At 33.5% G+C, this 13154-nt stretch overlaps 1 protein-coding gene across 1 annotated transcript in view; it reads left to right on the plus strand.

Moving 5' to 3' along the window:
* Positions 1-3504: 3504 nt before the first annotated feature.
* The window catches only part of LOC126889536 (lipase 3-like), a 40055-nt gene continuing 30405 nt past the window's right edge, over positions 3505-13154 (plus strand). The window contains exon 1 of the mRNA XM_050657889.1: positions 3505-3878. Within this exon, the coding sequence (XP_050513846.1) occupies positions 3526-3878 (353 nt within the window). The 5' untranslated portion in view covers positions 3505-3525. The remainder of the gene's footprint in view (positions 3879-13154) is intronic.

Consider the following 13154-nt stretch of genomic DNA (forward strand, 5'->3'; position numbering starts at 1 on the left):
CCCCCGTTAGAAGTTTCTTTTTAAACCAAAAATAAACCTTCTTTTAAACAATTTAAAAAAGTGGTAATGAATTTTCCCGCAAAGTGCTACGTTTTTTCGTTATTTCACATTGAAATATTCGATTTGGAATTTGACGAAGAAGAACCTACTTTTCATTAACTGCAACTCTGCTTCTACTGGGTCTGTAGACCTCACGCTACTCACGCATACACCATTTTTTTCAATTTTTTATAAGCTATATGTTTACTAAGAATATTTTTTTCGCTATAATACTTACTTTTTGAGTTATCTCCGAAAAACCGTCCAAAAACATGTTTTTTTTTGTTAAAAATGAACATATTCACTCGCCAATAACTCGAAAAGTATCGACTTAGTAAAAAAACTCTATAGAACAAAAGTTGCTTAGAATTAGCCATTTTATCCAATTCCGGACTTATTTTGAACGTATATTTTTTCACCCTCGAGAAAATATTTTTCACCCCGTATCTTCCATTTTTTGTAAAATGGAGGGAATGTAGAATTGTAAACTTTTTCTTATATAATAATAGACAATTTCAACTACCTATTCCCATATTTTCATCCTTCCTTTATTTTTTTGGAGGTTTTCGTAAAATTTTGTGTTCCCTGATCGGCTATAACTGTTTTTATTTTCGAATAATCCTTCTAGTTTGGAATTTTTTTTTATTTTTTGCTTTTTAGTTGATTTTTTTATAATATTTTTAATTTTTTTCACTCATAACTAAAGAAAAGCGTTTCCTAAAAATTTTTTTCATATTTTTTTAATTTTCATCTTTTTATCGGCATCCACCAGGTATAATATTTTCATTAGTGTTTTGTATCTTCTTGGCTGTGGACATGTCCCAACCATGACAGTTTCTGACATTTAACAAATCTTACAATAGCATAACCAGTTCAAATATCTAGGAGTAGATTTATCAAGTTATCATGACTAGTGATGTAAAATTTCCGGGAAGATTCAAACGCCGGAAAGTTTCCGGAAACTTTCCGGAAATATTGGAAACTTTCGGAAACTTATGGAAATATTGTATTTTTTCTTGTTAGTCTATTGTATGTTAGTGTGTATTTTATGTATGTTGTATGTCTATTGTATGTTAGTTCTGTAAAAATGTTTTCTTCTTTGTCAATAAACGTGGGATGGTTGGTTAATATTTTGTCCATAAACTGCTTAGCTAATATATGCTCTTTACCAGTCATGCTTTGTCCTGTTAAAAGAATCAAGTTAGTTTTGCAGCATAGTGCACAGGCTTCACTGCCATTTTTTCTTTTTCTAGATATATGTATTCCTTTTCCTCGGGCTTACTGATTGGAAGTATAGGAGTATTCCCAGTGAAAATATTTGTTATGTCCTTAAATGTCTCGGCAACCTGGGATATTTTAAACGTATTGCCTTCCAATAAAGTAATCCATTTTACAATTATTATTGGTGTTAGCACAACTGCTACTTTTTGCAACTTTATTCAAAATATTTCATCATCCAGACAGTTTTATTTAAAATTCCGTGAAAATTTCAAATTTTCTCCCTCTATGACCATAAGCATTTGTAAAGCACTTTCAAACACAATAAGGCTATTTTACAATTAATGATTGAACATTGAACCCGATCTAGTTTTTACAGGAAGTTTTAATGATATAACTTTATTGTAGTTTTGAAGTTAGATTGTATTAAATCGGGCAAGAGATAATAATATGTGGGAATTAGTTACCTTTTTAACAATTTCTTTACAACATGCCTCAACATTTTTAAGAGAATGTAGGTTCATCAAATCAGACACCAGCAAATTTAATGTATGAGAAACACAGGAATATGCTTCAATAAAATTATATTTGTTTTTTATCGATCATTTTGCCTTTGGCAAAATGATCCATTGGTGCTGCATTGTCTGTAAAAATCCCACAAAATTTTTCTGACCGACTACCTTTATATTATATTATTTATTATTTATTGTGAAAGATATTCAGCTGTGTGCCTTTCACAATCTGTAAAAGTGTTATCTAAGTATACACATTACTGGTTCAGGGGTTGTCAAAGCAGCGTTTAGACACCGCTATAAATCGCAGAAATTTATCGATATCGATCGAGTTGTGTCAATTTATCGTTGAGTGTAAACTGTACATTGCAGCGATTTATCGGAATTGGGGGGATTGGAGTTGGTATCGGATTGCATCAATTTATTGTAACGATCGAGTTGTTTCAGTTTATAAGGTAGCGTTTAGACACAGCGACAAATCCGTGCAATTTATTGATATCAATCGAGTTGTTTCAATTTATCGTTGTGTGTAAACGGTACATCGCAACGATTTATTGGGATTGGAATTGGATTGGAGTTGGTACCTATCGGATTGCATCAATTTATTGTAACGATAGAGTTGTTTCAGTTTATAATCAATCGCGATAATATATCGCAGCTTCTATACAGCTTTATAAAAATCAATAAATCGTAGCAATTTATCGTCACCAATAAATTGCTCGCATTTATCACGGCACCTAAACGCCACTTAATTGATCGCAACAATTTATCGCAGCGTCTAAACAGCTTTAGAAATCGATAAATCGTAGCAATTTATCGTCGCAATAAATTTCTCGCATGTATCGCGGCGTCTAAACTCCCTTAAAGTTAATAACAGATTGGTTTCTTATAATTGACCAGCCATCACACTAAGTTCTCGGAAAGATTCTCGAAAGATCTCGGAAATATTCTCGAGAATTTTCCTTTGAAAGTTTCCGGGAATATTCGCGGTCAGGAAAATATTTCCATTTTTTATAGGCGAATATTCTCGGAAACTTTCCAATGTTCGCGAATATTCGCTTGGAAATATTCTCGACTTACATCACTAATCATGACCCAGCCAGAGACCTAAGAGGAAAAGTAAACAACGCCGCAGCCATGTCCGGGTGTTTGAGAGATGTGGTCTGGAATAACCCATATATGAAAATGGAGAGCAAAGTTAGAATTTATAAAACTTGCATCAGACCTGTTATGACCTATGGCATTAAATCAAGAATAGACACCAATAAAACCAAAAGCATGCCACGAACAGCCGAAATGAAGACACTAAGAGCAATAGCAGGGAAGACAAGAAGGGATAGAATACGAAACAACATCATCAGCGAACAATGTGGTGTGCAAGATGTAGTAAGATGGGGTAGGCAAAGACGAAGAGAATAGTTCAGTCATGTAAAAGAAATGGAGGAGCACAGACTACTAAGAATTGCGCTAGAAGGTAAACCAGCTGGGAAGACTCCACCGGCAAGGCCACCAAAAAGATGGAGAGATAGCTGGCAATCTACCTCTAAAGAAATAATTCAACATCTGAATTAACAGATCGAGAGATCTACAACAAGTGTAAGAGGAATCAGAAGACAATATTATATCCTTCATTTAATTAATTAATTAAAGTATATTTTTAAACAAGATAAAATGTTTACGGCATAACCTTATATAACCAGATAAAAATATGTATAAATACATGAACTTATTAGATTACTTTGTAAATTAGAAAAAAATGTTCATTATGAAGCAGTTGTTGTTAATTTTTGCGCTTCTGTATAGTACCAATGCCGGTATTAGCCTGGACGGAGTGGCCAAAGCTATTAAAGACAAGGCTTCGTCAGGTGTGACCAATTTAGTAGATGGAATAAAGACTGACGCTAGTGCTATTCAAATTGGAGCTAACTCTGCTCTTGATCTCGGCAAAGAGACAACAGGAGATATTTCTAAGACTTTATTGGATTTGAAATTGGAAAACCTTGGGACACAAAAACGTACTCCAGTACCAGAACTAGTTAAAAATGAAGGATATCCCGTAGAAAGTTATTATTTGACTACATCCGATGGATATATTTTAAACATATTCAGGTAATATACATTACTATTCACCACCAACTGTTTTAAAACCGTTTAAATTTTGATCTGATGCAGGCTTAATTTACTATATTACATCACACAATATTTAGCTTTCAGGCTATTTTATTCGCATCACCATGTTACCGTTAGTGTCCACTGGTAACCATAGTCCTCTTCCGAACTCCTCTCTGCCTATCGATTCTGGACTGTCATCATCAAAGCGTCGGTGATTGACCTCTACTACGTTTGTCTGCCCGTGATCACCATTCTACTATTCTTCTTGTCCATTTGTTGTTTGATGTTCTCACCTCATGATGTGCTTATCTCCATTACCTCGTAGTTACATATTTGATTATGTCTTTGACTTTCGTTGTTTGTCTGATGATTATTATTGGGTATGATATATCTTTTGGTAATTCCAACCATGGCTCTTTTCATGGCTCTCTGGCTACATCTAAACTTTTTGTTGTATTTTTTCTTCTTCTTCTTTTTCTTCTTATTTGTGTATAGACATGACTCTGTATGTTTTTTAGATGTGCCTCCATACTCTGGGCTAATTAGCAAAATACAACGAAAAGTTATTTACCAGCAATTTTATTACTGGAATCGAATCTTATTATTGTATATATTTATAATATAGGTATGCAAAGTCCGCAGGCAGTGTGCTACTTTTTTTATAAACAAAATGGCGCCCGAAAACCGTGTTTTTTTTTCAATTATTGCTTTATAACTCCAAAGATTTTAACTTTACACCAAAAACACCCAAATAAACATTCACCGTAATTAAATTCTGCATAGAGAGTGTTTTTCCGGATTTACTCCGACGAAAATTTTCCCCAGAAAATGCGGGTTTTTAACAAAATCTTTAATTTTCAACTAAAATTTTAGATAAGTAATTGTTTATGGTTCATTCCACCAACATACGACTGTTTTGGATTATCGCGACAACGAATATTTCATTGTGCAACATAAGAAGTACGAAAGTAAATGGCTCTAATAATTATTCCAATAAACAGCAATGTAATTTGCAATTTATTTTCGTTCTTCATATTTTGCACAATAAAATATTCGTTGTCGAAATAATCCAACACAGTCGTATTTTCGTGGAATAGGGTATATTGATAATTAAATAACTTGGTAGTATAAAAGCGCTTTTTGTATAGATTATAATTCCAGAAGCCGATGGAAATTGAATGAACAGTTTAGCAACAATTGAATTTTTAATTAAAAATTTACCGTCGCTATGATAACCAAAATAAAATTATAATACATAAGAATAACTTTGATTTTTGTATAAAAAGCCTATCTAATGTACTTTACAGAATTGAAATTAGGCTATTTAAGCGGCCTCAGGAATATTTTAAAATTATAAACAATTTTTTGGCTTATAAACAAATGTAATATCTCGAGAAATATTAAATTAAATTAAATCGTGAAAACGGTTGTGGGAAAAAAGCGGCAGGACGCTTCTTTTAGAAGAAACAACGTTTAATTTTGATGAGTGGTTCCTGAGATACAACCGGTTAAATTTGACCGGCATTTACGGCAAAAATATAAACAACAGGTTCATAATTTTTGAACCATCTCCTTTTTATTGTTATCCTCTTTCTTCACAAAAATTTGCATATCTCTAAAATAATTATGACATATATTATTATAATTAAAACTATCGATATTACGAGTTAAAATTGCCAAAAATAGCAAAATTTCAATAAAAAATCAGGTTGAAGAAAGTGTAATCTCAAAATTCAAAATCGGTATACGTTAAAAAAAATGCATTTCCTTGGCTTTCCTCGGCGCAATTTTCTTCATTCTTTTTTTGTTCCCAAGTAACTCGAGTAGAGCCATCTAACTAACGCATTGCTAATATCAAACTTGCTTTTGTTTTGTTATAATGAGTTAATTTATTTATAAGAAAAGAAAACTACATATATTTTCCAGTTGTAGACTTTTTTTAGATAAACTTAATACAAGTGTACCTTTTAACGTTAAAAACACAAATATTCTAATTTAAAATTTGTATAATTATTTAAACACGCTTTATTTAAACAAATTAAAAATTGTGTTATAATAAATAAATTAATTTACTATAACAAAACAAAAGCAAATTTGACATTTAATAATGCGTTAGTTAGATGGCTCTACTCGAGTTACTTGGGAACAAAAAAAGAATGAAGAAAATTGCTCCATGGGAAGCCGAGAAAATGCATTTTTTTACGTATACCGATTTTGAACTTTGAGATTACATTTTCTCCAACCTAATTTTTGATTGGAATTTTGCTATTTTTTTCAATTTTCACTCGCAATGTCGATATTTTTTATTATAATATATGGTATGATTATTTTAAAGATATGAAAATTGGTGTGAAGAAAGAAGATAAAACCAAAAAGGTGACGGTTCGAAAATTATGATTATATTGTTTATAACTTTGCCGTAAATGCCGGTCAACTTTGACCGGTTTTATCTCTGGAACAACTCATCAGAATTAAGCGTTTTTTTTTAGAAGAAGCATCCTGCCACCTTTATTTCAATACCGTTTTCATTATTTAATTTCGTTTAATATTTCCCGAGATATTCCATTTGTTTATAAGCCAAAAAATTGTTTATATGTTTAAATTATTACTGAGGCCGCTTAAATAGTCTAATTTTAATTCTGTAAAGTACATTAGATAGGTACAGTGTCTTTTTATGCAAAAATCATAGCTATTCTTATGTATCATAATTATTATGGTTTTCATAGCGACCGTAAATTTTTAATTAACAATTCAATTGTTGCTAAACTGTTCATTCAATTTCCATCGGCTTCTAGAATTGTAATATATGTAAAAATAGCTTTTATACTGCCAAGTTATTTAGTTATTAATAAACAATTACTTATCTAAAATTTTAGTTGAAAATTAAAGATTTTGTTGGAAAAACCGCATTTTCCGGGGAAACTTTTTGTCGAAGTAAATCGGGAAAAACAAGTCTCTATGCAGAATTTAATTACGGTGAATTTTTATTTGAGTGTTGTTGGTGTATAGTTAAAATCTTCGGAGTTATAGAGCAAAAATTGAAAAAAACACGATTTTCGGGCGCCATTTTGTTTATAAAAAAAGTAGCATACTATCTGCGGACTTTGCATACCAATATTATTAATATATACAATCATAAGATTTGATTCCAGCAATAAAATTGCTGGTAAATAACTTTTCCACCTACCTCGACCGAAAGTATACTTTTCCGGACCTGATTGCAGGGAGCAAAGTTGTACTTTTCCTAGGGAGAAAAAGTAAAAGTGACGTCATGGTATGTCTTTCATGAAATATAACTTATTGACGCCCTGTACAATATCTATTTTCTATTACGTAAGCATCTATACATTTTAACGTTTACTTAAAAACACTCTGTATTTTGCAGAATAGTAAGAAACAGTAAATTATTATTCTGATTTAACAATGTTTACATTAATAATTTGACTTATATTTGACAGTTGACAGTTATATTGTACCTACTTGTTAGTTTTAGTTCTAATAAATTTTGTTGGTTAGTTACATAAATAAATTAAGTAAAAATGAAAAAATGACTTGTTATTTGAGGAAGGTGGAAAACTCCGCTACGCGTCAGGCAGTAAACTTCATTCTCGGGAGAAAAAGTAGCACTTTCCTCCCTTGTTATACAAATAGCTATTCCCAAAAATGGCCTGTTTTCCGATAATCTGCCCAGACTACCAGTAAATTGTCGTTCCGTCGTTTTCGTGGTCTTTCCACTGATCATCTTCCAGAAGGAGAACCGTCTCTCATTGTTCTTACTACTCTATTTGTTGTCATTCTACTTGTGTGGTCATTCCATTCTACTCCTCTGTTTCTAACCCAGTTATTAATGTTCTCCACCTTGCATCTCCGTCGTATATCTCTACTTCTAGCTCTGTCTAATAGTGCCTTACCTTCGATTTTTAGAAGGGGTTTCATCTCCGCTGTTTCGAGCAATCTCTTTTGTCCTCTCTGTGTCAGGGCCCGTTTCTGTCTCCTATATTGGACTAATGAATGCTCTGTAATTTCTGCCTTTCATTTCTTTTCCGATAGTTCTTTTCTCCATATTGTGTTATTCAGACAATATACGGCTCTGTTTGCTGTAATTGATCTTCCACTTCTGTTTCAAGCTTTCCGTAGCTAAATAGTTTGATACCTAGATATTTAAACTACATCACTTGTTCTCTTACCTGACCCTTCTTCTTCTTCTTCTTCTTCTTCGCGCGACTAGGATTACTCCTGTTTGTCTGCCTCTTATTCTGTTTCAGTTGTTGTTGACTGTACATTGTCTTTCCACCTTTTCGGCGGCCTTCCAACGGGTCTTCTGCTATACGGCTTGTTGTTTTTACAGATTTTCGCTAATCTATCTGATTCCATTTGCAATCTGCATCTGATTCCACCTGTTTGCAACGTTCTCGTATACTTCTGTTGCTTTGTCTGTCTCTTAATGATATGCCCGCTATTGATCTTATTACTTTCATTTCGATATTGTTGATTTGTTGTTTCGTCTTTCTTGTATCGGTCCTTGTCTCCGCTGCATATGTTAGGATAGGTCGTACTGTTGTCTTGTATACTTTTATTTTGCTTTACGTGGTCAGATATTTGTTTCTCCATATGGTTTCTTGGAGGCAACCACTTACTCTTGCCGCTTTTGTCGCTTGTGTTGGGGTCTCTGTTCTTATATTCCTGTCACTAGGGATCTCTACTCCTAGGTAATTGAATTTCATTACTTGTTCTACAATGTTGCCGTCTATTTCTAACTTGCATCTACGCGGCTCTTTACTTATCACTCTATACATTTAGTTTTTTCTACCGATATTCTCATATTAAATTTATTTGCTGTGATATTAAAAGGGTGGAGCTGCCTTTGTAGGTCATCCTCGTTATCAGCAATTAGTACTGCATCATCGGCATAGCATAGTATCGTGATTTTATGCGCTCCCATGTGGTATTCAGGTCGTTTTCTGACTTCGTGAATTATTTGATTCATCATCATATTGAATAAAAATGGGCTGAGCGAGTCTCCTTGGCGGATTCCTCCTTTTAGTTCTATGCGTTCTGTTTCTCCTGTTGACATTATAACTCTGGTCTTGTTGTTCTTGTTAATTTCCTTAATTAGCCTTATTATCTGGTGGTCTATTTGTTCAGCTTGTAATAAATTTAAGATATCATTTCGCCTCACCCTGTCAAAGCACTTTTTAAATCTACAAAGCACATGTATACTGGTTTTCCATATTCAATAGACTTTTCTACTATTTGCCTTCTTCTTCTTAAAGTTCCCTCTCCTATCGGAGGTTGGATATCATAATGGCTATGGTCACTTTGTTGGCTGCTGCTCTGAATAGTTGTAATGAACTACAGTTAAACCATTCTCTAAGGTTTCTCAGCCATGAGATGCGTCTTCTTCCTATGCCTCTTCTTCCTTGGATCCTTCCTTGCATAATAATTCTCAGCAACTCATATTTTTCTCCTCTGGTAATGTGACCCAAATACTCCAGTTCTCTAGTTTTTATACTTTTCATAATTTCTAACTCCTTATTTAAACGTCGTAGCACTTCAACATTGGTAATCCTTTGAACCCACTGAATTTTCAATATTCTTCTGTAACACCACATTTCGAACGCTTCTATTCTTCTTATGTGTTGTCTCTTCAATGTCCAAGCTTCCATTCCGTATAGCAATATAGAAAATATGTAGCATCTTAGAGCCCTCAATCTGAGAGGCAACTGAAGGTCTTTGTTTGTAACAGTGTCTTCATTTTTATAAATGCTTGCCTTGCAGTTTCAATTCGGACTTTAATTTCTTTGCTTTGGTCGTTTTTGTCATCAACCCAGGTTCCCAGATATTTGTATGTCTTAACTTTTTCTATTTGGGTTTGCTCTATCATTAACCTTTCATTTCCATGTTCTGTTTTTGAGACAATCATAAATTTAGTTTTTTTCTTGTTTATTTTTAGTCCGTATCGAATGCAATAATCGTTAATTCTATTTAGCAATTCTTGTAGTGATTCCGGGGTGTCTGCCATTATAACGGTGTCATCAGCGAATCTTATGTTATTTACTATTGTTCCGTTTATAGAGATTCCATCACTTAGCTCCGCTATCGCTTCCTGAAATATGGCTTCACTGTACAGGTTAAACAGTAGCGGCGACAGAACACAACCCTGTCTTACTCCTCTCTTTATATCAATATTCTCGGACTCCTGTTCTTCTATCTTTATATTGGCCTTTTGATTCCAATACAGATTGATGATAATTCGTAAATCTCGTATGTCTATATCTCTGTTTTTCAATAATTCTATTAGTTTTTCATGTCGGACCCTGTCGAACGCTTTTTAGAAGTCGATGAAACAGGAGTAAATATCCAGGTTCATATCTAAGCATCTTTGAGAGAGGACATTAAACGCAAACAATGCCTCTCTTGTTCCAAGTCCTTTGCGGAACCCAAATTGGGTATCATCCATATCATATTCTAGCTTTCTGTATAATCTTCCATGAATCACCTTTAGAAATATTTTGAGGGTATGGCTTATTAGTGATATTGTCCTGTAGTCCGAACAATCTTTGGCGTATATTGTTTTTGGTATTGTTACAAAGGTGGACACCAACCATTTCTGAGGGATTTTTCCGGTTTTATATACTTCATTAAACAGATCCAGTAGTACCGGTAGAGTTTCATCGTCTAGACATTTCAGTAATTCCGCAGGTATTTCGTCTGGACCTACAGTTTTTCCGTTTTTTGCGTTTCGTATTGCTTGTTCGATTTCCTCCATTATAATCTCTGGTCCCGTTTCGCTGTCGATTTCTTCCGGTTCTTGTCTATTATCCTCAAACAGATCTGTTATGTATGTCTTCCACTTTTTTAATTTCTCTTTGACTTCTATAATAATTTTTCCATTTATATCTTTTTACTATTTGCTATTTGCTATTATCTGCTTTACTATTTGCCTGATAATAAAAATTGCATCTATTGTGCTGCGGTCCTTCCGGAAGCCTTGCTGTTCATCTGCCTTATTCGCTTTTTCCTCGATTTTATCTTTTATGACTGCCGTCAACAATTTTATTGTGCTGTTCATCAGACTGATGCCTCTATAATTTTCAGGATTTTTCGAGTCTCCCTTTTTGAGTGTCGGTAGCAGGAGACTTTCCTTCCATTCCGCTGGTACTACTCCGATATTTATTATATCGACAAATAATTTTAGGAGCCATTTGAGTAGTGTTCTTCCTCCATATTTTACCAGTTCATTATTTATCTTATCAGGACCAGGTGCTTTTCTATTTTTTAATTTTTTTTATTCGTTCTTGTAGCTCTTCGTCTGATATTAGTACTCTATCGTGGGTTTCATTAATGTTTATTTCTCTGTTCTCTTCTTCTCCTTCTCCATATAATTTCGCGAAATGCTCAGTCCATTGTGTCTCCGTAATGTTATCTATCCGTATAAATTCATTTATTTCTGTTTTTTGTCTCCTTATCATCTTCCACACCTTTTTCTGGGATCCATAGAGGTCGTATTCCATATTTTTCGTAAATTTCTCCCAGTGTTCCTTTTTGATGTTATCTATTTCTTGGTTTACTCTATTCCTGATTGTCACGTAGTCGTCTCGTGCCTCCGGTGTCTTCACTCTTTTGTATGTTAGGAAAGCTTGTCTCTTTTGATTTGCTAGTGCTTTCACCCTTTCGTCGTACCATGGAGTTTTGTATTCACGTTTATTTCTGTTGACTTTTCTTTTACCTAAAGCTTCTTCTGCTGCTTGTAGGATACTTTTTGTAATAATTTTCCAGGTTTCTTCTATATCCTTTTTAGTCTCTAGGTTATGGCTGTTTAGCTTTTCTGTTAGTCTGTTTTTATACAAGTTTTGTGTCCCTTGGTCTGACCCTCCAAGTCCAATTTACATCTTATTGGATTTGCTGTTATAACGATGCATTTTGTCTTTTTTTGGGGAAATTAACATGTTAAATTTTCTGGCAGTTATATTAAATTAGTGCAGCATACGTTCTAAATCATCTTCACTTTGAGAGATTAGTATTGCATCGTCTGCACAGCAGATTATTTTAAGTGGTTTTCTCCCATCTGGTATCCATCCAAGATAAAGTGAAAGGTTAAAACTGAAAGTATTAAACCTTTTTCCTCAATTGCTTGTCGCCACTGTACCTGTTTTTATTCTAAGTCGCTTTCACTATTTCAAACTTACACTACATCATCAGCATACATTAAGCACCAGGAAATACTAGTTTCACATTAAATCTATCAGTTTCTCCCACACCTGTCCTAACATAAGTTGTTACTCAAAATCTTTACATATTCACCGTGGACTTCTTTCTTATTGAGTACCCACCACAGAATCTCTCCAGAAACTCAAGATCAATCAATACCATGAGTATTTGTTTCGTTATTACTTAATTTTTCATCTACTTTCCATCTGTATTTTTACACAATACACGAACACATATATTATATACAAAATTTAAAAACTTAATCAGGACTTTTCTATCATAGTACCCAGTAAACCGTCTTTTTTTTAGAGTGATTACAGAAGTCTTAAAATAGACAAAGCGAAAACGGCGGGTTCGAAGGGAAAAATATTCACATGAGATTTTTTTGTATAATCACATTCGTGAGACATCCCAGAATAAGGTTCAAAAAGTCGCCCACGTGAAAAGTGGGCCAATTTTTTTTTAACAATTTTTTTTTAATCAAATTGCAAGAATCAATATTTTTGGCCCAGACAATTTTTTCTTTAATTTTTTGGACCATTCTGGACAAAAAAAGTCTCTTATAATTTTTCTCTAAAGTTGATCGTTTTCGACTTATAAGCAATTTAAAATTGAAAGAAACGAAAAATGGCGATTTTCAAGGCTTAATAACTCGGTTAAAAGTTATTATTATGAAAGTCATTATATGACTAAATCAAAGATTAAAGCCCCCCCTACAAGATACTGAAGAAATTTTTGTCATTATTTTATTACTAAGCCCAGGGGCGGATTTATTCATTAGTGGACCCGGTGCTAATTCTTGTAGAGGGCCCTACCCAACTCTTTTTTGACAAGGCACTTTAAAAATTAAAACAATATAAACGTCAGTACATTTAAAATTATGCAAAAGATAAAAGGCTAAGGCAAGGTAACGCCTTTTTTTGTTTGTTTATTTTCAACAAATGCTTTTATGACACTTTCAAAATCAATTTCTCCCAATACTCATTCTCAATAGGGCTTTTCATCGATTGTCATTTGTTTCGAGCTTCTGTCAAATGTCGTATAATCCGTGTATAATATTAA

The sequence above is a fragment of the Diabrotica virgifera genome, chromosome 8 (genome assembly GCF_917563875.1).
Source record: "Diabrotica virgifera virgifera chromosome 8, PGI_DIABVI_V3a".
NCBI classification, from domain to species: Eukaryota; Metazoa; Arthropoda; class Insecta; order Coleoptera; family Chrysomelidae; genus Diabrotica; species Diabrotica virgifera.